The sequence below is a fragment of the Crocodylus siamensis genome, chromosome 10, assembly GCF_052110815.1.
Source record: "Crocodylus siamensis isolate JL-2025a chromosome 10, ASM5211081v1, whole genome shotgun sequence".
Lineage (NCBI taxonomy): Eukaryota > Metazoa > Chordata > Crocodylia > Crocodylidae > Crocodylus > Crocodylus siamensis.
This window is the reverse complement of record NC_143404.1, coordinates 64,299,029-64,326,852: the sequence shown is the minus strand read 5'-3', so window position 1 is coordinate 64,326,852 and position 27,824 is coordinate 64,299,029. Positions and strand designations below refer to the sequence as shown.

Sequence of the window (27,824 nt, the reverse complement as noted above, 5' to 3'; positions counted from 1 at the left end):
TGGGGATGTACTGCCTGGCAAATGAGCCCTGACTGGGGCTCTAAGCATTACCCAAATGTGTATACTAAACACTACTGAAGTGAGTTTTTCCAATATACTGGGCATGTCTACAAGTGCAATTGATGCACATGAATAAACTCCAGAGCTTATTGCCTTGGACATTATTCATGTGCAACACATGGAGCCTGCTCAGAGCAGCCCGGGCTGGTAGGGGAGCTGGGGGTGGGGATCAGCCGGCCAACCCAGGGTTGCTCTGACTGGGCTCCATGTGCTGCTGAGGGTCAAGGGTGATTTAGTACAGGGGCACTGAAGCACCCTGTACTCCAGTCACCTGGGGCTGCTGCACACAAAAAAGCTCTGCAACAGGACAAGCCCTCACCCGCTGCAGTTTATTCCTTTTGTGTGCCCTAATGGGGGTACACATATAGACACCAAGATGGTTACTGCACAGCTAGTTGGTCAACTGCTCAGCAAGCGTCCCATGTAGAATCGCCCATTGTAAAGTGCTTTGGGCTGAAAGGCAATGTTATAAACAAAGCCCTTGTACCACTCGCACTCCAGACAAGACAAAGCTATTTGGGCTTCTTACGCAGCTCCCCTGTAGTGCTGCTTTCCTGCGATGCCCATTTCAGCATGGTGAGCCCTCTATCAAACCACTGGGCCACTACCATTCTGCAAATCCTTTGTAAGCACCAATGGTAGGGTTTCCTGTGCCATGAGCAAAATGACCTTGCTCCTGTTTCCCAAGAGGCAGGTTTCAGAGTCCTGAAAACATGACTCACGCTGCTCCCCGTGCTGAGCCGATGCCGTCTGAGCAGTCTCATCTGCCTTTGTTATTACATTATGATCCCTACTCTAACATTTCCCTGTCCTGCCGGCACCTGATCACTATTCCGGCTTTCCAAGAAACCTCCGTTTTTTTGTTTTTACGTTGCTAAGAGGTTTCCAGTAGTGCAGGATACGCTTGTGGGTACCCGGTTCAACCTTTCTTGATAATGAAATCTCGAGATATTGCACCTGATGACTCCTTCCTTGAGCATTGAACCCTTTCTTTGTTAACGAAGCAAATCCGGCATCTTGAAGGCAACCACCCAGCAGTAGTTTGTACATGGCCAGTAATACAAGTTTAGTCAAAGCTTTAGGCCACTTCTCTTGTATCAGTTGCAAAAGGGAACTTTTTTATAGCAGGCTGAGGCAAAGCCTCCCTGCACTGCTGGGCGCTACTTGCTCCTTCGCCACGGGCACGGCGGCCGTGCCAGGCTGCTCTGTGTAGCTAGTTATGGAATGTGCCCGACTGGCAGCAGCCACAATCAGAGAGACCCCGGGTCAGCAGCTGAGGCTCAGGCTGGTTTGTGCAGGCAAAGATAGAGGGCCCTGAGCAGGCCATCTGATGCCATTTGTGGATGGCATTACGACTTCAGCGTGAGGGTTGGAGCCTAAAGGCCAATGCAAAGCCAGTTGCCATGGGCTGTTTCTGCCTCTGGCTGAAGTTAGGACCCTGGTGAAAGCTGGCTGGAATGCCTGTTCTGTGTCAGCAGAAACAAGCCTGCCTGCCCAACATTAACCCTGCCAGTTAATTTGGTGCTCAATGCCTTTTTGTTGCTGTCAATTCGTTTGTGACAATGCCCTGTGTTTGAGTCTCGGCCCACAAGGCACAGAATATTTCACTGTTTGCTCACTAGCATAGACCTCCCCACCACCCCAGCCTGCCACCCCCACGCGATACCTTGTTCCACCTCCCTCCCCTGCAGCTTCAGAAATTATTCTGTGCACAGTCCAGTCAGGAAGTGTTTGCTGCAGCTGCCCAAAAGCCATTGTCTGGCAAAGGCTTATGTGCCTCGAAACTTTCTGCATTTGAACAGCATCATTCTGCATCTGAATGGTAAAAGGAGTGGGGGAAAGGGGAAGTGTGTTTAAGGGGAAATAAAAACCTTGGTCAGGGCACAGCTCTACATTCAACAGCAGGTTGGCTGAAGATGGAGAAACTATGCCTTTGAATCCATCCCTCTGCCTGGGCATGTTTTTTTTTTTATTCCTTCCCGTAAGTCTACAGCAAAAAAGGAAAGGGGACTTAGCTTACAGGGATGGCCAGGCTGTGAATACATTTCTATTGACATCAGAGCAAGGCTGGGCGATGGAAGGTTCTTGGTGGCTTTATTACCTTGTTTCACACTTGCCCTCCCCTTTTGTGTCAAAACTTCTTTGTACAAAGCACGAACTGCACATACACCTTGCAAAACACACCTTGGACTGCCTTGCAAGCTCTCAGGGTACTCCAGAAGATGGGGATGCAGAGGTTTTCATTTACTTTGCAGTCCTGGGAAACTGTAGCTCAAGCACTCCTGGTTAGAGCAGGAACTTGCGCGTTCACAGCACTGACCCCCGTGAAGACAAGCATCACAAGCTCGTGGTCAGGCTGCTATAAACTGTGGGTGCAATCCTAAGTGTGGGTGTAAGATAGGCACATAGCATGCACATATTTCTGGGCCTTAATCTTTTTCCTGCCCTACACCTGACACCTCTTCCTTCTGCCCATTCCCACCTCTTGTATTTCTGTTTTCATATCATTCCTATTGTCTTTAAATACAAAATCGCAATCTTGATCCAGATGCAAGCACCAAAGGTCCTACATTTTGGTAAGGAGTAATTTCCTTATAAAGAAAGATTGGAGCCATTTGTGAAATTCAGATTGCACTACTGTTAGCTTTCACTTTCCTGAAGACCCTTTTTTTTTGTCCATGTCTCTAATTAGCAATGCTGCTAATCTAAGAAACAGCAGGAAAAGTCCCTGCTCATCATTACATGGTGGGAAAAACAGGGCAGTGATCCCATGCCTAGGGCACCTCAGTCCAGTCCGCTCAAATCATTAGAAACCAGCATGCTCCTAGGATTTAAACCTTTGTGGCCTGGATTCTCATGCAGACTTGTTTACAACTCAGGTCACAAGATAAATCTCTCTCTCTGATAGCACAGAAAGTGGTGGTGGTGGTGGTGGTGGGGGGGGGAGTTTGTTTTGTTTTTTAAGGTTAGGGGAAATTTTCCAGCAGCATCACAGCCTGCAGAGCATGTCCATTTAAGTAAGAGCAAGTGCAGAGACTGAATGCCTGCCTGCTGTTATCAGGGTGAACAGAAACTTTTCCAGGAACTATCTAGTAAAACACATGACTCTTCAAGGCCCCCCCCACCCGCATGGATATGTGACAGCCATTCACTGGGCACGATGCACCAGTCAGTTGACTTTGTTATTCAAACTATTTTAGTGATGCTTTTTAATCCAGGCTTAGGGTTTTTTGAACAAGGGAACCTCTACGTTGGCAGGACTGAGGGAGGCACAAAGGAAGGGAAAGCTAATTCCAGCCAGAAAAATAAAAACAGATGCTGTTAGCATTCCTCATGCCACAGGGGTGAAAACATTACCATGCACTTCATCTTAACGGGTAAAACAGCAGCAAAAACCAAGTTCACTTGGACTAAAAATACTTTCTCTTTCCCTCTTATGGCTAAAGCTTACATGACCCTAGCTTGAAGCTAACAGAGCTTGGTTCTTCTCTGGGCTTTCCCCCCCGAGCCCTCAGAGGGAAAAACACTGTGCTGCAGCATGTGGTGGTAGAGAGGCAGTAGGAAGTTTTCTGTTCCCTCAGTCAAAAGCAGGGGGGCTGGACCCAATGATCTTGTACTGTCCCTTCCAGCCCCTAACATCTATGAAAATAACAGCCATGTTTCCAGTGTAATGGGCATCATACAAATGGATGACATTGCCAAATGAGAGCCTGGCTGTTGGTCCTCCATCTAGGTTCTAGTGGTACTTTTGTGCTGTCCTAAAGCCAAACATTCATGCTAGATCCATTTGTCATCTAGGATACTCTTACTTTCTTTCCGTAGTAACTTTGCTATGCAACGTTAATACACTACTGTGTTAGTCTCTTTGGCTGCGGGCAAAGCAGCCTAAGCTAGTCAAAGATGGATACAACTGCAGGCAGAAACCTGACATTTGGATGTGCCAATGGGAGTGTTGTAAAGGCAAAAAAAAAAAGGGTGCCTTGGGTTTCTAATAGCAGCAGCAAATGACTCCATTTGCAGAAAGGTTAATATCAGTCCCACCGCAGATACAACTCCAACAGACCTGACGCTCAGTCCGGTGCTCTAAATCATAGGATCTTGTTGTCATCCACTAAACAGCATTGTACAGCTCTTCATTTCTTTTATCTAGTCTAAGTTCTGAAAAAAAGTAGTTGCTTGTTTCCCTTCTGATGGTGAGACTGGGGCTGCTTTCTTGAAATGAAACCATGTCTTTTTCCTTAGTGATCGCGGTAATTATTCCAGTGTACACAGCTAATGTCACGCAGAACAAGCAGCAGTTTAAGGTAACACGTTTCAAAGCTGGTTGTCAACATCAAAGTACTGCTTGCCTCCAGAAGCTGTTCAGGACTTTGACATGTATGTAGTGCTAAAGAGCTGGCTGTGGCCCAGAAGTGGCAGAGCATTACAAAAGCATCTGTTTGAAATGGGAACTATGACACAGCAATACCTTCTGTAGCATAACCTAAGGGGGGAAGGGAGGGAGAGCTTCCAACTCCAGGACAGCCTGCTGGGGATCAAAGGTGCAACCCGGCCAGAAGCGGGGGCTGCATCTCTGCTCACCCAGACAAGCTGTCAGAGCCTGTGGCTGCCCTGGCTGGGGGCACTTCCTCCTCCCTATTCACTGTACAGGCACCCTGGCACCCAACCATTGTTTTGGATCAAACCCCTTCTCTTCCCCCAGGTGCTGCAGCACCAGAACAGACACCAATGCAAACAGTTTGGACTTGCACCTAGTAATCTGAATGTTGCAGATAAACTGAACCAGCTCACTGAATTCACGCTGGGCTGAAAGACGCATCCCTGCCCCCTGTCCCTATAACGCTCAGAGCTTCTCCCAGCCCTTGGTCCAGCCATTCTTGCTCGCCTGAGTTTGTGATGCCTATAACACAACCAAACCAGAGAACTGGGTAATGCAGGAAGGCTAGGACTTCAGTCCTTTCTCTGGAGATTTCTAAATATGCCACTTGGGGGGTGAGGGGAGTTATTCATTTCCCTGCAGGAGTTGCTCTAAGTGTCACTGGGCTGAAGCCCAAACCAAGGCCTCCCCCTGAACAGGAAACAGTCTCCACAAGTGCCTTAACCAGATAACAACACGCAGACCTGTCTAGTCCAGTGGCGACTTCAGGCCCCCTCCCCACCAGGCATCCTTCATCAGGCAAATGCTGTGTAGCAGCAAATCTGCTCCCCACTTTGCCCTTACAGTTTAGGTGTGGAAGGGAAGAGGGTACAGTGTTTTCCTGCCCAAGTACAAAGAAAAAGTCCTACAGGCTTTGAGCTTGGTAGGGTGAAGCCTCCAACAGTACAACTCCCACCTGAACAACAGGGCTCCAACACAGGGGCTAAAGTCTCAAGCAAAAGGTGATGAGAGTTTTGTAGTGCTCAGCTCAAAGCTGGAATCTGGTACGCTGGCCCAGCTTGCAGACCGTCCCTTATCACTCCCAGTGTTGGCAGAGAGAGCCATGTCCTTCTCTCCCACTATCCAAGTAGGAGCTCCTTTTAACTTTAATGATTCATGGCATCCTACTTCAAAGAATCTGTCCAGGGATTTAAGACTTCATCACACAATCCTGCCCCTTGTCCAACACCAGTATGAAACTGTTGCATGCATGGCCCACATCCACGAGGCTGGAAGGTCATTTAGTCGAACCCCGTGCCCGAAGGGAGAACTGGCTGTTCCAAACCACCCCCACGCTCCAAAACTCACCCCTCTGAGGCTGCACATTTCCAAAGACGACATGGAAGAGCATGCTTTTTTTTTTTGGTAAATAAGGCCTTTAATGCTCCCCTGGCTGGACAGTGAACTGGGACAGCGGACCAGAGGACAGTGTCACCAATCACTAGTACAGGGTTCAGACATCAGGCAGGGCCAAAAGGAAAATACAAGTGAAGCATACAGCTTGCTTTAATGCTCAACCTCCAGCAGCACCCCTCTGGTCTGAGAGTGAACTTCCCCACGCTGCATCAGGCAAATGGGATCACCTCAAGGTCCCTCCACAAGTGCCATTTCCACTGCCCTCATCTCACCCCATCCACGCCTTCTGTGTCCAACCAGTCTCTACCATTTTGAGAGTGCCATTATATTTAGAAGCATCCCAGCCTACTCCCTTAGCAAGCCAGCATTGCAAACACCCGCCTAGTATATATACCCTGGTTTGACACACCATCCTCTTAGTCATTCTCCTGGAAGTGGTACATGCTCTCACTAAGCTATACACTGAGCAGCTTCTGTTATATAACCCAACCCTCCTCACTCAGAAAACCACTGCCCTGCCAGGCACACGTGGGGTTGCACTAGTTCACTAATCTTACAATGCACGGTGGCAATATCAAGCCAAAGGAGGAGGATGGAAGAGGGAAGGAAAAGAAATCATTCATTTGGTGACTTTATGGACAACATCAGTCCTTCAGGATTTTGCAAGGGGAGGGAGTTTCTCTCTGCATGACACTTTAGCACTTAAGAAGCCAAAGGCTGGAGTTTCTTATTCTTATATCACCATCAGTGAACTGCTTTTTCAATGGGCTTCGCCTCTGCCTCCTATGCTCCAAGGGGCCCTTTTTCAGTGCTAACCTAGCACTGGATGAAGGACAAGTTTTGTTCTCTTGCTGAAGGCTAACGTTTCACTTTCCATTGTCTCTCACAAATCCATTTCCACCTGGAAAGCTCAGTGGATTTCATTATTATTCCACTGAGCCACAATTTCACAGTTGGGTTTTCCCAAATAGGAAGCCAGCAGGTTTGACTATTGTTTTGATGTGGCCGGTTCTAGAAAAAAGCCAGAGCAAAGTTGACCTGAATCCAGGAATCTCATTTTATAATAATGGGCTGAATATCTGTCAAAATAGAGGCATTCTAGTTAGCTTTTCCTTATAGCTGTCTCTTCCTGTCAGTTTTGGCCACCCTTCAGGAAATTAGAGACAGCTAAATGGAAAAATCTTCTCTTTCCCTCTTTTATTTTTAATGTGGTCTGGGCTCATTTTTCACCTACAAATTAATCTTTAGTGGCCTCGGTCTTCTTATTGGAGTTAAGTGAGAACAGGTCTTAGGTGAAGACAAACAGAATACATTCAGCATTACTAACATATAGTTAACTGGGAGCTTTGCCTGTGTAAGGAAGCAGGAATGCTGGCAAGTCCTACAAATGAATATTTTTCTTTGCCTGAAGTTCACAGCGCATTTAGCCTTTATGGTCCACCAAAAGCTTGAAAAGCTTGTGGAAGAGAAATATTTCTGAATAATCCACTCTGCTTATAGTATTTTAAAGCTAGTGATTTCTCAGGCCAGGATGCTCTCCCAAGTAGGGTCACAATGACATAGGACCTGCTGCAATAAAGTGCTCCACTGATCCAACTTTGACAGGTCCAGCACTTTACCCAGACAACAATTACAAAGAGAGAAAGAAAACAAAAGTGGTTCTTGGCCGTGGGATTTTATTTGCAACCGTAAGTGTGACCAAAACTAGTAGTGTTTGTGTCTGACGGTCATCTTGTTTGCATGCAAGACTTAGGCTACATCACCACCACTATCACCATCACTTTAACCTGCATTAATTTAGCCTGAGTTCTTCAATGACTGGCAGGGAACCTCCCTCCACCCCCTCAACAACCCACAGTTAGAAACAATAATTCCTTCCACGTTACAGAGATGGAATAGAAAATTAACATCTTTAAATAGATTATTTTTATTTACTTTTAAAACATTTTAGGACTCTCTTTTCAAGAGTCAAAAATTAAAAACCAAATTATTTAAAGAAACTCAAAAGGGAAAAATAAAAATGGAACGAGATGACCAGCGCAAAGGAGGCCCAGGGCTCTAGAGGCCACCATGCCACGTGGCCAGCACCAATTCTGGCATGTCCGCAGCCCACCCAGCGAAGAACCTCTTGGAAACCCAGCCCCCGCCCAAGACAGAATTTTGGCAGATCATACTTTTGGATGCATTCAGCTTTCAAGAGAAGAGTTAAAAATAATAAACAGAAGGAAAATTTTGTTTGGTTTCTTTGCGATACCATGAAAGTCCTGCCAGAATTGTATTTGTCCAATCTAGCATTCCTTGCCATTTGCTCTCATCACCATTTTGCACCAGGGCACAGGGCAAGGCTACCAAATCAGGATGGTAGTGCTTTGAATCCACTCTGTGTTGGTGCGAAAGGAAATACAGGAATGCAAAAAGTAGGTGAAAGCCAAGCCCCTTTCACAGGCATGTGGCTGCAGTGAAAGTTGGTGGAAGCTGCTCTTTAAATTCTAAGGAATGCCAAAGGGACTGCAGGTGGTTCAGCAGCTCTCAGGCTCTGGCCCAGCACAGCTATAACAATTAGAAGACCAGCGTATCCAATTCATTCTGTCCTTAATACCACATTTATTTGGCTAGAACATACAATGTAGCATTGAAGAAAAAAGTCAAACTAGTTTATTGCTCTTTGTAAAAATGCACTTGACTTACGTCGTCTGTTTTCCTTTCTTTATTTGGCTGTTGTACCATATGTATAAAAGTGTTATTATATCCACCCATTTGTTCAGTATCTAACAGCTCTTTTTTTTTTAATCCATTCCTGACATTCTCCTTAGTTTTACCAGACAACAGCCTGAAAACTCTAGATTTACATAAATACTGTAAATGTCTCCATAAATTGCAGCATTATAACAAAAGATTTATCAAAGTAGACAACATGTTCGGTGTTCTTGGTTGGTTGTTTCTTTCCCCCTCCCCCCATTTTAAAAATATACCTAAATTTGAGATAATCTTAACAGAGTAACAATTACAATAAGAAAATATTACAGTGCGTCGACTAAAGGAATATTCTGCTTTCCTCAAAGCCAATATTCCCTTTTGCATGTTGAAGTGATTCAGCAATTAGGAACTTTTACCTACATACAATAATTTAGTAAAATGAGAATTAAACAAGGCAGATACTTACTATTCTTCTTCTGTCTGTAATTCACAGCTCATGCGAATAAAATCGCAATAAATATTAAAAAATAGTTTTCTTTTTCTTTTTTTCTGTAAGGCATCTCTGAGTATTACAAAGTTTTTGTACAACCAAAAAATAAGATCGCTTTCCCTCCCCCCACTGTTCTCCAAGTACCGTGCGTACCTCGATAGTAAAGAAGAGGACTGCAGGTCTGATGGTGGCCAAGGGAGCTGGGGTGGGGATAACTGATGGATGGGGGGGATAAGGTGAGGGGATGAGGAGACGACAGACGATGGAAGCAGACCACTAAGTGTGCAAGAAACTGTAGTTTTCCTTCTAATGTTTCAGAGACTTTAAAGTATGGTCTTCAAGATGATCCATGTCCAAAAGCTTACCGGAAGTCCTTCTTCATGAGTGTAGCCAGATTGCAAGGGTTCAGGTTCCCCCTTAACACTATAAATAGCTTCGGTATTCATATGCACCTAACAGGATTTCGTTTCTTTTCATTTGTTTTTCCCTTTGTTTTTCTTGGGGTTTTTTGTTTTTGCTCTTTTTGTATCCTTCCATGGTAAGATTGTCCTATGTGGTAGATGCCTGGGCTGGACCCTTATTGCATGCGGTCAGGTTGCAGCTGTTGGGGCTGATACTGAACAAAAGCAGTGGTGGGTGCTGCTGGATTGCTCGCTGTGAGGGGCGGTTGGACTGCACTTGGGTAGCCGTATCCCACAAACCCAGCAGCAGGAGAGGCGGCGTAGGGGTACTGGTCATAGGCAGCTGTGGTGTACTGGGTATAGGCTTGGCTCGCAGTGGCGTAGTCTATGTAGGGAGACGTGATAGACTGCACAGGGGTAGGGATGACCATGCTGGGCTGAATGATTGCTTGAGGATAAATATAGTGAGGAGTTAGCCTGTGGAGTCAAACAGAGAGAGTCAGTCAGGACTGCCCCTCTCCCCCGATGCAAGCGTCGTGGTAATGGAGGCAGTGCTGCCTGGCAGTACTGCCCTTGCACTAGGAGTAATTAGAGGGATGGGGGGTGTGGAATAAAACAAAAAGGCAAAAACTGAAAATGGAGAGTAGCAGAGCACAAGGTGACGCCTGACCTACAGGCACTAAGCTAACACTCATCCTGCCTCTCCCGTTCCTCAGCTCTCAGGCCACTTCCACCCCCAGATTTAAATGGGAAAGTAAGTGGACTGGGCTGCCTCTCCAGTGTCCTGTACTGTTGCCTTGTTCACGTGCTCAGAAATTTTGTTCTCCTAGTTCTGCTGCTATTTCTCCATCTCCTTTAGCAACTCTTCTTCTTTCCCCTTTCGAGGGCATCATCCCCTCACAACAGATCTCACCTGCCCCCATCACCCATCATTTCCGTCCAACCGCTCATCCAGCAGAACATGCCGAGTTGTTGAAAGCTCATGCCAACAGCATGGCCTGACCTCAGCCTGTTTTCCTTCCTCACCTCAGTTTCGGTGTCCCCTGGACTCCTCCCACATATGCACCACCGCTGGGAGCCACATGGCTTCTCTCTCCTGCCTTTAGTCATCTGACTCAGCCTGCTTGAGCCAAGAGCCTTCTTCTCTCTTGCCTCCTCATTACCCAGACTGCGCCCCTCCAGGCTACCACAAGGTGGTAAGTCATGGTGTATGACCCCCGTCCAAACCGGTCTGCAGATTTTATCTACCCTCCATATCCATGTACCGTTGTAGTCCTGACCTGGCCTGCATCACCTACCACACTTGCTGGCCTCCCCATCTCCCCTTTGCCTCTTTCATCAAAACCTTCACCCTCCTCCCATTACTCAAACACTCCCAGAGATGCTCTCCCTCTGGAAAGCCCATGCACAAGAGACAGTGCTAGTTAACGCAAGGGGTTAAAAAGCAAGACCACCCCCCCGCACCAGCTCATCACATCCATCCTGCCAGATAGCAAGCGAGCCCTGAGAAACAGGAGTTCTCCTGGCCTTACTGCCTTGGTGCTGGTGCTTAGAAAACAAGGGGTGTCTGTAAGTCTCTGCCTCAGGCCTGCTCTGCCAGCTAGTTTCTAGCAGCTGCTTTCCGTCTCTTCTCTCAGAAGCAGCTCTGTTAAAATACCTCGGCTGCCTGCTGCTCTATCAACCACATACACGGCATCTTTGCAGCTGCTTCTCTCCCATCCTCCATACTTGTGCTGCCACTTGACTGGGCCCATCTTCCTTCCTCCCTGTCCCTGCTCCCCCCAGTCCTTCCCAGGTCACTGGACAAGTCCCATGGGCTCTCATCCCTCCCCTGGGGAGCTTTTCAGTAGCAGGAATTGGAGGCCATTCCCCTGTATGCCCCAATCAAGATGATTTTATTAAAGTATGACCTGGCACCTCTTGGGAATAGTTAAAGGGCTTTCAAGCTTGTTATCACTTACTACATATTTAAACTAGTGTTTTCATAATAGTGGCTGTTGAGGGCAATAGCTACAGAGTGTTTGTTGGAAAAACACAAAACATTAATTCTGGCTTCTTCCAATGAGTAATATTTTTCAGCAGTTACTGTGTCAACAAGCCCCCCATCCCAGCAGCTATTCAATGACGGGCAGTGACTTGCATTATTTTCAGTCCTGCCGACCTTTGTTTCACTTTCAGTGAATGATCTATCCAGCCAGCATCCCAGACAAAAGAGGGCTGATGAGAGCTGCCTAGCGTTACCCAGTGCTAATCTCCCTTGGAAAACATGGAGGCTCCCTCTAGGAAGAAAGCAGACATAATGCTCCAGTAGGCTAGCAAGGCCAGGCTCCACTTGCATAAATTATCAAAGGGCTTTTTATTACAAATGAGGGTTTAAGCTTGTAAAGGAGCCTTGTATGGCCAGGCCTGCTGCCTACTCAATCAATTCACACTCCCAAGCATTATTTTTTTTTGTCCTTTAAGTTGGATAGTATATTCTTCACTTTGTCCCAACCTGCTGCACACTGCTGAAGAACAGATGCGTCTCATCATAACAGTGGCTGCATTTCAAAGAGGAGTTTAGCAATTCCCCTACTAATTACCTGGCCAACTCAGGATGGAAGAGACCAGAATTTAAAAATACAAGAGCTCCTTTTGCCAACTACTACAGCTGGATTTTGCAAGGAGACCACTATTTCATATGCGAGAGAAATGTGGAGCACAAGAGATCTACCGTGGCAGAGACTGGCTGAGAAGTCAGTGGCTCAACACATTTTACTAGGCACCCAGAACTGAGATTGCAGACGCCCTGCTTTCAAAAGCCTTCTCCTGATGTGGAGACTTGAGGTCCAAGTGCCTAAACCACCTTTTTCAAAAAACTAGGACTTGGCCAGGCAAAACTTTCTGAAATGCCCAATCGGTCACTTGACCACAGCTAGAGCTGGAGAAGATCCATCAGAGAAAGCAGTGGCATGATTCTGTCTGGCAACCGGGAATGTCTTACTAAGCTTTGAGAAACAAGAAGTCAGGCACCAAAGATTCACTGGTTTGTATGAGTCCCACCAGATTTCCCTCACTATAGACCCTGACTATGTAGGACACTGCCCGATACCTACAGTAGACCAAGCGGCATGGGTTTCTGAGTAGTTCTCCTCCCATCTCACTGTACCCATCTTTTTCTGCTTGCTAGTTAAGATTTTTTTCAGTGATTTATTCATCCCCGGTGTTTTGATGGCAGAATCCTTTCCCCCTCGTCTGACTCCCTATTTAGCATGCCACAGGCTATGAGAAGCACATCCAAGCAGAATTATCTAGCCAACCCTTTATTTCTTCCTCTGTAGGCATCCATGAGATCAGGGTGGGTTAAAAGCCAGGCACTGCTATCTTCCACAGCCACCTTAACTACCACCTCACTTTGGTATCATCAGCCAAAAATGGGGCTGCATAAAATACCTGGGCACCTACCAGGAAGGCATAGCTTGAAAGCATCCCTGCTGATGTAACAAATCTAGAGGGCACCCCAAACCTCCATCGAACAATGATCATATAGTAGAGATGCCCCGTGTCAGATGACCAGCTTTGTCCCACTCCACAAGCCAAATGAATAGTGTAAGGCCTGCCCCATGGGCCAGACTGGGTCCACGTACTGTCTTCCATCCTGTATGCTGGACCCAGCGCACGTGGTACCTGCTCTGGATGGTCCGGGAGTGTGCTGCACACAGGACCCGTGTGGCACCAGTCTGGACACAAGCAGCATGCGGCACCTGCTCCAGGGCCTGGGCTGCATGTGGTACCTGCCCTAGACCTGTCAGGGCAAGTGCCATGTACAGTGGGGGTCCGGGATCTGCTGCCATACGTGGCTCGTGTCTTGGACCAGCCAGAGAGGGAGGAGCATGGGTTCTGGGCCAGCTGAAGAGGGCACCGTGTGGTGCACATGTGGGGTCCTGTGTGGGGGGTTGGTCCAGCATATGCCGAGTGTGGGTCCACACTCAGGGACAGCACCAGGGGCCAGATGATGGGCCATTACATTACATTAACACCCCTGCCTTATAACAATGCCTTCTAGCAATAACATTATACACTGAGCCTCAGGTCTCTGGTTGCTTTCATTTGTGCAGCTTAATAAAAAATCTGGTAGAGTTTTGCTAGATCAAGTCCTGTTGTTTTAATTCTAACATTAAAAATTAATTGGGCTGGCATGTTAAGAGCGCAAACTCAGTCCCAGCTTTCCTGGAATCTCACAAGCTTGGGAGACTCCAACTCAAACCCAGGGAACAAGCCCAGTTTAGACTGCAAACCAGCTGGGAGCCTACCCATTAAGGCCGATTCTGGTCCAGAAATTTAGATCCAGCCCAGGGATTAAGTTCTAGTCCCATTACCTAATGCAGAGACACACACAATGTATAACTGCTTGTTAGGTCACAAGCTGCACAAGGAATTAAACAAGTGCTCTCCTCCCCTCTAGGGGAAGGATCAGCTCATCTCTTAGATCTACACATCCTTCTCTACATCTCCCCTATAAAACAAGTACTCTGATACTGAAGTGGCTCTCCCACCTGGCTACAGGTAACTGGAAGCTAATGCTCCACCCTACAGTTTCTCCCAGCTTCTGTTCTAATGCATTCATCGTGACTGCAGCATAAAACAAAATAGAAAAGTCACTGAAAAAAAAAAAAAAAGTGTTAAAGAACAAAAACAGCAAGAAAACAAAACTGCATGCCCTCAGAAATTCTGTGCACAGTTGGTTTTCGCCCGGGCATGCAAAGTGTTAACACATGAGCTGGCCTGGGATCCGAGACACAGTTTGACCCCAACACTTTTTATGTTAAAAGTCTCCTGGGTCTCCACCCCTCACCAACACCACACAAGCAGAGCTCTAGACTAAGCTGCACTGCTGAAAGGCAATTTGTAGTATCCAACTGTCCACATTCCCGTGTGAGAGTGCATTTCTAGACAACAAGAAAAGGGTACAGGTTAGCAGCTTTCGAAAAATTGTGCGACACTTGGCCAGAAACATGCTCACAGTACACACATATCAGCTTCTCTTTGCCATGGTTCTGATACTAGGCTTCTATCTGGGGCCAAATCTGAAAAAACAGGTGCATACAGTGCAGAGAGAATGAACCCATGGGCAGGAGCAGAAAATAAATAATTCAAAACCCACATTTTGCTGCGTGCTCTCTGTAACCCCTTTGCCTTCTGAACTATGTGGCCGTGTGCATGTGCCTTCCTAAGAGAAACACCCCGATCTATGAAGTGTTGAGCCCAGAACTCACATAGGAAATAAGCTGCTCAGTACTTGGGCAGGATTAGAAAATAACTGCTCTGGAGAAGGCTCAAAAAACATCTCTGCTTTCCCCGAATTACTGGCAACACCACCACAAATTGTCAGAGGTGCACCAATATCTCGGTCCATATTGGATCAGCAGTGATAAAAAGGAAAATTGGCATTAATTGGCAATCAACTTCTTTTGGCCTGTGTAGCTGATAAAGTCACCAGTAAATACCATGTACATGCATGCAGCTGCAGCATACTGTACACATGGCCAGGAATGCACCCTGGCAGCTTGGAGAGCAGCATCCAGCCAGCAAGTCCACTTGCCAGCAAGTCCAGAGGAAGGGGCAGATCAAGGCCCCCCCTCCCAGTGAGGGAATAGGGCTGGGGCAGGGAATGGAGCTGTGGGGGGTGGGGAGCAGCTTCCTGCCACTGCACACATTTCTGGGGGAGGAGTGAGGAGCACGTGCATCCCCAGATTTGTGCACGAGGCAAGGGCAGCACTGGGAGGGGGGCTACGGGGTGGGCTACAGCCACCCCAAAGTTTGCCGTAGTTCCCCCCGTTGCAGTGCTGCTGCCACCTATCCCAGCCCCACCCACCCTGGTCCAGCCCCTCCGACAGGAAGAAATATGCAGCTCCTGGCCCTGAGTCTGCAGCAGGCAGCCCAGCCTCACCCCAAACATCCAAGGGGTACATGCCCCCCCATGCCTCTGCTGGGGGTGCACAGTGGCAGGGAGCAGCCTGCCCTGAGCAAGCTGCCTGCATCTCTGCCCTGCGCCCCACTCCCTGCCCCTTTCCCTCCCTCACTGTGGGGGCTTGATTTCCCCCCCCCCTTCCCTCCCAACTTACTGGCTGGATGTTGCTCTCCAAACTGCTGGGCTGCATATTGACTAGCGGATCAGTACTGCCAACATGGCTGGTTAATAATCAGTCTTCAGGACTGGCCAAAAATATCTTTAAATCAATGCACCCCTACAAATTGATTTGGGCTTTAAATATTTCCTTTGTTGTCCAGTCAAGGGCTAGCACTTCTAAATCATCGACTACAAAATACTACACAGAATAATAAGTGTTCACCAAATATAAACAGCAAATGTGCTTTCCAAAAAATAAGCCCTGGCTCACGATGCCTAGAAGTACATTTTATTTTACACTACATTAAAAAAAAACAAACTCAAAACTAAAACAATCACACAAACTCCAGAATTCATTCCTATATAAAAGGACTAGTGGAAGTTTGTTTTTTTTAATCCAGGCAGAAATTTCAATCAGGGTATGATGCAGGTTGGACTTTTTAATTGGGTGACCAGATGGCAACTCATTTATTGATCAAAACAAAAACATACAAACCAAGGTAATGTCAGCTTTGATTACTAGCAACCACAAAGAAAACATAACAAAACAAAGTGCAACGGGATGAAGTTATCTACTGGCTCAGTTTACAATTCATAGGTCTCCACAATACAGTATATTCTTTAAAAATGCTTTTAGAAGGGTAATTGCTTGAAGAAATTTTAAGGCAGTGTAAATTTTTGTATTATACACACGAAAAGCCAGTGCCAATCTTATTTTCTCCAGAATTAATTCCATTTTCAAATTCAGACCTCCCTCCCCTTCCCCGTATGTGGCTATCGGTCTTCTGAGCATACGTATCAATCAAAAGTCTCCCCGTCCCTCAAAGTTCTGCAAGCCAGAAGAAAACTTGATCCAGAATACAAAATGTGATTATAAAACGTCAATCAAGTGATCAGCAAATGTCATCACACATCAAAGTCATCCTGTGAACAGCAAAGGTATGAGATGCTTCATGGCATTATGATTAATCACTGGCAGAGACCACAAACACTTGTAGAACACAATGAATATGGTCAAACCTAAAGTTAGAACCACTGGTCCCTGCTGGAGACATTCATGAAGTACTTTGCTTTGAGCCTTTGGCCAAAGGCAGCGTGAGATGGCTGGCGATGAGGATCAGGGCGCTAACCCAGCGTGTTCCTAACTAGGTGGCACGGAGCCACACCTGCCCCCGTAGCCAAAATTAAAAAGACATAAAAACAAAACATGTGGTTACAGACCATCAGCAGAAAACAGCTTTTTTTTTTTTTTTTTTTTTTGTAGAAGCTAACCCAGAAAGGACAAAAACAGAGTTTCTTTTCAATTCAGTTCCTGTTGGAGACACGTTACACAGCTGAACATTTGAAGCAGGGCTCTGGCCTCAAATACAGTGGACTGAACAAACTGTGCAACTTTCTGGCACATTTGAGAGAGGCTTAAGATGATATCTATACAGAACAGCCCAACCAGGTAATACACCCCTCGCATTTTTGAAAGCTGACACTTGAATTCTCACCAAGAGCACATAGAGTCGTTTCCCTCTCCCCTCACACACCATAGTTAGTCCCAGCCACCACAACCTCACTACTGAATGATGGGAGTACTTTGAATACCAGGCTTTCAGGTTTGTTTCATAAACCTGGCCAGCAAGCTGCGCTCCAGGTGCCATCCATGTGGGAGGGAACATGGCCAGGAGCCTTCCCCTCAAACTAAGGAACAGCACCCAACAGAAGTGCTGGTCTCAAGGGCTCTTGCCCAACCTCTCTCCTTGACAGTGAGGGGGCAGGAATGCCCAAAATACTTCTTCCCTGGTCTCTACCATGCAGCAGGCTCCTACCAGGCTACTGACAGCCTCTAGGCGCTTCATAGATCTGGGAGTACAGGAGTAAGGAGACCTGCTAAGTGGGCCGGTAAGGAAGGCACGAGCTCTTTGGCTCTTGACTGTCACTCCCCAGCCAGCCACGAACTTGGCCTTTGCTTGTTGGGTGGTTTGGGATGTGGCTGGCACAACTGAGCGCCCCATCAAAACAAACAAAAAACCCCCACAAAATAAAAATGCCCACCTTGAAACCCCCAGAGAATGACATGGCACTTTGTAGAAAAAGTGAGTCCCAGCTCATTGCCTGGGACTCCCTTTTGACCTTGATGGGATCCCTATAAATAAAAACAGGCCCCATCCCATGCGACAGGCAACAGCACTGCCGAAGCATTTGGAGAACGAGCAGCACGCAATGAGGTCAGAGCAGAAGCAGACAGCTTGCTCAGGGGACTCTGCAGAGAAATGCCAGCGTGCCCATCCCTCCAGTACACAACTGCACAGGGAGCTTGGCAGAAAGCAGCTTACAAATGCCATCGCCCGAGCAGCCTCCTAACTTCTTACACAAATAAATAAATAAGGGAACAGGGCCCTTTGTGTTCACCAGCGAGGGCAGGGCTCCGGCATTTCGCTGCTGGAATGCGGTCTCTATTCTCGCTAGAGCCGACCCCTCAGCAGCTCAGGAGGCGACTGCAGCAGGGCTAATTAAGTGCTGGTCACCAGCAATGAGGACATGGCGACAGGCTTCTGTGCTGGCTGTACCAGCCCCCAAGGGACCCTGGGTACTTGCTCAAGTTGCCAGCCTGTGCTGAGGTACGTGCCTTGGCATTCTGCAGCTACTGTTATCCAAGCTTGCTAGGCAAAAGCTAGGTTGGGCACCTGTGCTCTATTCATAACTCTGGCTGCAGAGCAAAAGGTCATTAGAAAAACAAAACCAAACCAGTCCCAACACCCTGCAGACTGAGGCTGGTCTGGAGATCTGGAAAGCTCCCTTGGTTGTGCCTGCCCCCTGGCAGTGGGAGCCGAGGTGCCCTATACATTAGCATTTGGCCCCCCCCCGCCCGGAGGTGGACCACGCCGTGCTCAGCGCTGTACGTACGCAGACAGACAGCGCCTCCCTCAAACTCGGCTCAAAAACCTATTACTCCTACTGGAGGAGGGGGTGGAAAGGAGGTGGGATTAAGGACAGCAATCTGGCAAGTACTTGCTTTTCTGGCACTACTCAGGTGGCTTTAGTAGAGCACATGTTAGTAGAGCACGTGTTTACGTGTTCCCAGGATGGCACCTATGATCCTTGACTAAGGCCACGTAGGAAGACTGTGACAGAGGTAGGAGGCAGAGTTCAACTCCTCAAGGCTTTTGACATGAGACTGCCTGCTCCTAACATCACTGGTGATTCTGTGGGTATCAGACCACCTCTCAGATGGGAACCTTAACACTTCACCAATACGCTGCTGGCTCCAGTCCAGCCCAACTCTCCAGCTTACCAAATAAGGCTAAGTTTAGAATGAGACAGGAAATACAGGACTATATTTTAGTACCTTCTGTAGCATCAAACTTTATTTCCATTCCTTTCTAAACCAACTCAGGACATGGAAGAGTTTTCTATAACTCCTACTAGGGTTCTCTCTTTGCATATCTGTTATGTGCCTTTAATATACTTCCCAAGTATCCTGCCTGCAACAAAAAAAACCCTGCTCTTGCTAACCTTTACACTCATGTCTTTAAAACCAAAGATCTTGTGAAAGCACTCGATACTTCTCTTCTCTTTCACTATCCATCTTCCATTCTTCCTCCTCTAGTTCAGATTTTCAGAGCAGTCTGGGCAAGCTTACAACAACCAACTGTGTTTACTACTTCCCTGTAGAGACTACAGTGACAATACAATCAGGGAACCCAGGAAAGACCTCTCTCGTACCAGCGTCAAATATCAGACTGGGATCAGAAGAGGATTAGGGCAGGAGGAAGGGGAGAGCGAAGCGAGAGGGGTACACACAAAGATAATAGGATCCAAGGCTTTTTTCCAACTCTGTGGCTAATAAAACCATGGCTAGAGGGAACAGGATCTGTGACAGCCAGGTTCAATTAAGTGAGAACCAGCAATTTCCCTCTATGTCCCCATTTCTGCAGCCTAGACAGATTTGAGTAGAACCTTTTAAGTTTATTATGCTGTTACAGTGTTATATTATGGATTTAACAACATTCACACTTTCTACACTATACAAGTACCTTCTTTAACCACCTAAAAGAGATTGAGTCTTCTTCATCCTGTACCCTTACCCCAGGATGTATATAGCCAGTGCAGGGGTATGAAAGAAAAAAAGAAAAAAGCCAAAGCCACATGCAATTAAAAGAACAGAACATGTCCCTCAAAGAGCATTAGTCCCTTTTCTTCAGCTCAAACAACACTTTGTTGCCCTGTAATAAGGTAGCTCTACTCCCAGCTTTATTCTACTTTCCCCATGCCCAAAAAAAAAAACCCAAGCAAATTATCGATAAAATGGGCTAGCTGAACAAGACATGGTTCTGGACAAATAGACTGGAAGAAAAACTCCACTCAAGCAAAAAAAGAGCTAGAGATAGTATCTGGATGAAACAAGAACCAAAGAGCAATATGGATGCCTCCCATAGCCATTGCCATCAGGGAAGGAACACTAAATGCACCGACACAGATAAAACAGACATATTTCTGGAAAAGAAGATGACGTGCATCCAAGAAGCTAAAAACAGCTTAACTATTAAGCCTTGGAACAGTCCTGTGAAGCAAATAACATCATAGGAGAAAAGGGCCCAAAATGGTCAGCTCCAGAATACCCAGGAAGTCCACCTTTAACTAAATCGTTCCAACTCCACCTGCAACTAGGCTAAAACCTGAAGAAGCATCTTCAAAATCTTTCTTATATCTCAAGGCAAACCTGATGAAAAAGAGTTGTTAAACTAGTTTTGCGATTGATTGTGTTTTTGAAGTCCTGCAAAATTTCTGCCATTCAAACAAAACCAAACCAAACCAGAAAAAAAATTAAAATACCAAAACAAACATTTTTCTGCACGCCAAAGTTTCTGGTAGATGTTTAAATAGAGCAAGTCTAGAGCACCTTTTTTTTTTTTTTTTAAAAACATCAATAAAACACACACTAAGAAAATACTGAAAAAAAAAAGCATCAAAGTTGTCAGAAAAAACACCCAAACTATATATTGTGAAAAATGGATGGTCTTTCCCTCTGAAAAACCACCTTCCTATAAGTTTCATTAGGCTCTACTTCTATGCAGTCTTGCTTGGTCTTGAGCAAAAAATACTTCTCTGCCCTGCTCCTCAAAAGTCTGAAGCCCTCATTGTCATCATGCTTTTAGCTACTACATGTCCCCTTGGCTGCATCCTTGTGCCTAGTGGGACAGGTAGAGTCATTTGAATAAAGCTGGTAGAGCACATTTCTGCTTCAGACTATGGTAGAGAGAAGCAGAAACAAGTGAAGATGGCTCTAGAGATGACAAAAGGACCCTGACTGTCCCTTAAAGATTGAAAATGGAGAATAAAGTTACTCGAAGGATGAACTATGGGGTTCTGAGCTTTCTATCTTTAAGGTAATTGATTAAGGCAGATGCAATATGTAGAAACCAAAATCTACATGTAGTGGCCTTTAGGAAACAGCGTCTTAATCTAGATCATGAGCAAGCAGATGTCCTTGCAGCAAAACGATCACCAGAAATGAAACCTGACCCTATATGGGCCTCCTCAGACTCGGAGCCAAATATTGTAGGACTATATTTAAATCGATCTAAAACACTGATGTTGCACCCAGTGCCAGAAAGTCATGGCTCCATTTCCCAGCAAGCGCGCAGCTATACAAATGCTGCTGTTGGTTTAATTCCTAGAATGGACAAGGCTGGGCTGTTAGTAAACCTGCTCTGAGCATTTTTTGCAGGGCCTAGAGAACTGCCGTGATTCTCATTGTAGGGATTTACAGCCATCCTGAGTGTCTACAACAAGATGGAAAGATCCAGCGCTACTGCCCTAGGGTACATAAACTAATTCCATTGAAGCCAATGGTGTTGCATCTGTTTGAGATACAAGAACCAAATGAATATTCATTTTTATATAGGGCCCAACTGGCTTTCTGTCACATTGGTGCCCCTTTTAATGTCAACAGAGTTGCAAAGTACAATCAAGCAGCCTTTGGCTCATGAAATAAGAATGGATTGGGCTTTAGGCTCAGACAGACTTAACTGACTACAAACAACCATGAGGGACTACACAGATCAAAACCACAGTATTACATGCTCACTTTGCACTAGTATAAGCAGCTAGTATAAAATACAAGATGCTGGTCAACAGCCTAAAGGAGAGCACTATGTTTTTGGGTCCAGTCTGAGCACTACTGCTTTAAAACACATGCTTTGGGTGGGGAGAGGGTGGGGGGGAAACCTGCAAAGCAGCCAGGTCCAGGCATGTATCATTTTACAGACGTTCTAGAAAAAGAGGCATTTCTGACTGGCAGGAGTTTGGTCTAGGCAACAGCAACCATACTTGGGAATTAGCAGCTGAAGCCATTTGGAAAATGGATTTGAATGTTTCTCTGGAAATCCCCAAAAAAAACTTCCATGTTATTGGCACCAATAAACAACAGGTGCCGGGTGAGCCATCCCCCTGAGAGCCACGGGTGATTGACAGGGCAGCCTGGGGTCTTGCAGCCGGATGGTTTTGCGCTAAGAGGTAGAACTGGAAGTCAGAGCGCAGAGGCTGCCAGCTGACCGGGCACACTATACAAGCAACGTAAGGACAGCCAGAGAGATGAAAGTTTTCTTTCTATTTATTTTTAACCCAATAGAGTGGTTTTAAGGACAGCAGCTGCAAAAGGGACTTTCTTCACTTCCTAATTGTGGCAGCAGATTGTGAGCTTCAAAACACAGCCAGAATGAGCCATGTCAAGGCAAAGTGCCAGCTGTGCCAGGCCAGATGCAGGGCTGGGGTGAGGAGGCCCATCACGATTGAGCTGCCCGTATCTGGCTCTCTTCTAATTTCCACTCTGCAGTCATTTGTGCAAGTGTGCAGCGCTACTATTCTGGCCTGATAGCAGTGTACACCCTTACAACTGCAAAGTGGACCCAAGAGCCTGATGACACCAGCCCTACTTCCAATGGGTACATGATCAACTCAGTGGCAGATCCTGCAGCAAGAGTAGTCCGAGGCCACCTTTGTCGAGTTCCAGCAGCAAGAGGCAGCCCTAAAATACAGCTGCAGTCACAGGGAGAGTCCCTGTATAGAAAGCTGTTTAAGCAGCTTTACAGAGGGGCAGTGTATTCATGTAGCGTACTGGTATAGCACAGTTTCTGTTCTGGCCACAGGCAACATGCTGCAAGCATAGCTGGGAAGACGGAACGTAGCTGGGGAATCCCAGCGACCTGCACCAATTTTATATCTGGGCACGGCTGGTGCACCACAGGCCCCACATTGAGGGAACCATAAGAGAGGTTGGAAAGCTGGCTACACCAAAGGCTCCTTTTCACTATCTGGGTTACCTTCAGTTGCTTTTATACCATCCAAGACATTTGAAAGGGGCACTGCAGAAACAGTCCAAGCAACCCACCTGTTGAGTCTCATAACACATCCTGATTACATGGGGGTAATTCTATGTCTGCAGAGCACAATTCAGACAGCTCCCAAACACAGGAGTAGCCATAGGATCAAAGCTACAAACTAAGCCAGCAGGCACAGCAGTTTGGGCCCAGAAGCGTACAAGTTATTCCTCAAGGCCTGGCCCAACACAGCAATACATTGTTTTTGTGCATTGCTATTACAATCCAAAGTCATTGCATTGAAACTAAATAGCTCTCAATTCTAATTTACTTCTGGCTGTTTGTTTTGTGTGTATACTTCACTCTGCTGGGACGGAGAAAACAGAGGTTCATTTTAGTTTCACTTTCTCTTCCTCCAGCCCTAACCAAAACTCCAGCTGCTCACAGGTCCCTGCAGCTCATGGGGAGGTTTCAATTTAAGAAAAATATTCACTGTGGTTTGGGTTACTACTAGTCATTTTAAGTAATCAGAGAAAACTGCCTCCAGTCCAAGCCTCAGCTTCCATTTTGGGCTTCACCTACTAGTCAATCTTTTTAAACAGTGAGGTGCTCCACCTCTGGCCTGAAGGCCAAGTTTGGCTCGCAGAGCCATAGAATCCAGCCCACAAAGCAAGCCAGGAATCAAGAACTTAGACAGCAGAGGAACAGTGGCAATTAATATCGTCACCATCCCCCACTGCCAAATTCCTAAACAGGTTGGGGCCAGGAAATACAACTTCCCACCCCCAATCTTCCTCCTCATCCCCAGTAACTACATCAGGCCTGGCCCATGCTCCCTCCCCTCCTGTGACTGGATCAGGGCCACATCAAGCCCCCTTCCCCTTCTACGGGGCTGGGCTGGAGCCAGGCTGTATCCTGCAGTCTCCACAAAGCCAGACTGGGCCCACAAGCACCCCGTGTGCCAGATTGGGATCATCAGCCAGATCCAGCCTGTGGAATGACCAGCCACTGCCCATCCAGCCTATCAGCCAAAAAAGGTTGAGCACCAGTGCTTTTAATAAAGTAGCCTCGTCTTCTAACATCGCCATAGGACAGGTCATGAATTATTTATTAATTACTTCACCATGTTCCATTATGGCATCTCGGACTCAGCGGACAGGGGCAGTTGCCTTGTACAATGCGTCCTACAGTTGCAACATTAGCACTTTAACAGGGATGTAGTGGGAAAAGGGCATTTTGTTCCTGGTACCAGGTACAGAGGCAGCCCAGCATGGGTCATCAGTCCTTTGGTAAGTTAGGGGTGCCTAAAGCAAAAAAAAGGTGAGGGCAAAGAAACACGGGACTCCACAAGCAGAAGTGGATGACAACCTGCTCTTGCACTCCTAGAGCTTCCAGAATTCATTCCACAATGGCATGAGGAGAGATGTGGGGTCAGCAAGGAATGCAGGGTTGCGCTCCAAGCTGGCAATGACCTTGCTGATTGTTTTGAGGGAAAAAAAAAAAAAGCGTCAAACCAAGAGCCAAACTGTTGCTCAAAATGAGCATCTAATGCCTTCTTGTGGGGGAGGAGGGGAAAGGGGAGAAGAAACTCATGTATGGTCCAATTCATAGCACCAAGGTAAATTGCTCTAGCTTTCTGCCAACCCACATTTCCCATGATTAAAATCATGGCTGGAGCAAACTGCAGTGAAATTCTTGTTTACTGATGCTTGCAAATAACAAGATATATAATCCCCTCCCTTGGCCTCCTCAGTCTCCAGGTTCCTGTCTCTTGGCAACTGATAAATAATTTATAGTCTTCATTGTCATATGTACTAAATGTAGCCTGGCTGGCTTAAATGATGAAACCAATGCCTAAAAACTAGAACACTGTCTAGATCACAAGAAACATCTAGGCAGTTAATCTCATGCTCCTTCATACGCAAAACTAAAAAAAAGCAAATGATAAAAACAAAAAAAACAAATTCTTGTGAAAAAAAACTACTATTTTTCCCCAAATATGCAGCCGAAGTTGCTACATGAAGTCACAGATAAGAATAAGTGTGTAATTACATGGATTACAGGTTTGAGCCAAAGCCCACTGCAGTCAGAAGTGGAGTTATTTATTTATTTTACATTTAACATGTAAACAGTCTTGCTTTGAGCAGCTTTTAGGATCATCTTTCATTACGTGCCCCAGCGTTCAAGTGTCAGAAGTATAAAGATTACTGGCTGCCTCAGACGGAGAAAGCTGTTGTATTTCCCATGTAAGCAAAGCCATAAACACAAAAAAGCCTGTCTACCTGGAACACTCCAGCTTTGTACCACAACCGAGACTCTTCATTTCATAACAGATGTTCAAGTCCTTCCAACACAGCTATAACTATTTATAAAAACTAATGTGTTTCCACCACACACAACCAAACATATGATGGGAGCACTGTTATGGCAACACCACTTCTTACGATCATAAACGGGCTGCACTGTGACTGCAGGCATCAAAAGAATGGTAAAAACGGGGGGGTGGGGAATTATGAGAGAGATAATGTTATGATGAATTAAGAATAGGGGAGGAATTCAATATTTTTTTCTTTTGTCAACAAGTCAGACATCCATTCATATGTCACTTAAAACTGCAAGCCAGCAGTGCTCAAAAGCTTAAGATAATGCACCCATTTTCTTAATGCTCTCAGAAAGGAAAACTATCAATATTCACTTTCTGAAGTGATGAAAAAAGCACTGCATCAATCATTAAACAGTTAAATGAAGGCAGTATGACAGTTGCTATTGTTCTCTTGAAGCACACTTGTCTTTCCCCGAGCAGCTGCCAGATCCTATTAGATGTATAAAAAGAGGACTTTTCTAACTGAGTAGGGATGGTATAAGCTATTGAAAGCAGTAGACAAAAGCCCACTTTTGCAGACTATTCAAGCCCTGTATAACATCTGTCCAAAATCAATTTTTGACCTAATGTTACTTTCATTAAGTATCAGACTTCGTTTCCAATGCAATTTGCATTTTAGACCAAAACTAGACCCCAAGTTCAGACCAAAACTGTAACCCAAGTGTTACTACATGGGAAAAAGGATGGAGGGAGCAGATCTCATTCTAGAAATAGGCCATGGTACTTTACTGTCTTTACCTACTTTGATACCTTAAGAATTACAATGGGAGAAATTACGTACCATTTATTCGGATCTCCTACATTCCTGAAATAGCCAAGGCGGCAGGGAGCACATTGGAAAGCAACTTACTCATGATTTAAAAGGAACGTGACTTGCTGACGTGATAAGAAGTTCTGTCCAAGTCATATGAAAACTGACATAATACAAAACAACTTTTGAAATCTCCATTAAAAGAGAAGCACTCTGGCAGTTACACGGGCTCAGCCCCCCGCTTTTTTTTTTTTTTTTTGAAAAATGACCTGGGGTTCTCTCTCACTTTTAAAAAAAAGAAATGAGGAAGTCAATTCATGCATTCAACTTCAGCCAGGCTGTTATTATGTTAAGACAAACAAAAACTTCCACTTACCCAAAGGGTCTCTGAATAAAGGCTGGATGCAACTGCTGCACACCTATAGTAAAACCTGAAAAAGAGTATTTGGAAACCAGAAGATTAAATAAAGTGTCCATGGTAACATGTAAACACACACATGTAGGTGTGCACACCCTCCCTCCCTTGTGTGAACAATTTTTCAATGCTTAACAAAATACCTTTTAGAGGCAAAGTGATCTTAAAACATCCATTAACGTAACATGACTTTGGAGCAGATTACAGCTCTGAATGGGGAACTTATCGCAAATGCAGTCATCAAGAGCTAAAAACACAGTAAGTCATTCTATACAGCGTACAATCAACCCACAAAACGCAGAAGGCAAAGTGATGAGATGCACATAAGTGCACAACAGTCACAACACAAACGCAAAGAGCAAAATGCACAAGTGTTAACAGAACCTACGTACATCCCACTTGCAAGAAGCTACTGTAGTGGGGGTTCAAGGAAGGAAACAGGAAGCAAACAGATGAATTATACAGTTTTGCTTGTGTGTCTGCTGCACTATCAGGCAGGTGCAGACCTTCAGAACAGATCCGCGCTTACAGCCTAGTACAGGCGATGCACTAGTAGGCCAGCAAGCAGTCCCCCCCCCAAAACTGAGGCTTATTTTAATGTAAAAAACTGCTAGGAAGTTTAGTACTGCAGTCCCCCTTTCTAAACCCGAGTCTAATGCAAAACAAAAAAAACCAACCGCTGAATTCCTCACCAGTTTGAATGCTCCGCGGTTTGGCCCCCAAATACGCTAGGTTCACATTCGCTTTCCTGCCATCGATGATGGGGTTGGGATCCTTGCACGCTCGGTCGGCAGCCGCTCGGTCTGCCATGGTCACCTGAAACGAAGCACAAGCTCAGGGCGGGGGTCACGGACTCGCAGCATCCTCAACTAAGTCGGGGCGGGGGGGGCTTTAAAGCGTTTGCATCGGGAGAAGGGTCCGTTCCCGAGTCCTCAGCAACGTCTCCCTTTGTTTCTGCTTTGGAGCTGAAGAAGCAGAGACGATGCAGAAGTGGAGCGGGGGAAATCCTCCAGGCTGCTTTGGGCAGGGGGAGGGGGGTTGGGTCTCCCCATTTTGCCTGGACACAACCCCGATGCCCCAGGGAGCGGGGGGGGGCGGGGACGAAAGCGGCACTCACGAAGCCGTATCCGCGGGACTTGCCCGTCTGGCGGTCCGTGATGACCACGGCCTCCTCGATGTCGCCGAAGCCCTCGAAGTACTTTCGCAGCGACGCGTCCGTGGTGTGGTAGGGCAGGCCGCCCACGAAGATCTTGGTGAACGTGGTGTCCTTCTGCCCCGTGTGCATGGCGGCGGGGGGTCAGCGGGCGCCTCCCGCGCCTCAGCCCGGCGCCCGCCCCATGCGGCGGGCACGCACGGACAGACGGACGCACCGGGAAGCAGGCCCGGCTGCGCGCGGATGCACCCGGCGGCGACTCGCGGCGCTGCCCGGCGGTGG

The 27,824-nt window shown here is 46.5% G+C and overlaps 1 protein-coding gene across 1 annotated transcript; it reads right to left on the bottom strand.

The window, feature by feature from the left end:
- Window positions 1-8,413: 8,413 nt before the first annotated feature.
- RBM38 (RNA binding motif protein 38) lies at window positions 8,414-27,824 on the bottom strand. The gene is made up of 4 exons (XM_090064998.1): window positions 27,507-27,824; window positions 27,082-27,205; window positions 26,351-26,405; window positions 8,414-9,898 (listed from the first exon to the last, which is right to left on the bottom strand). The coding sequence occupies exons 1-4, from the start codon at window positions 27,672-27,674 to the stop codon at window positions 9,598-9,600; spliced, it is 648 nt and encodes a 215-aa protein (XP_089921124.1). The 5' UTR covers window positions 27,675-27,824; the 3' UTR covers window positions 8,414-9,597.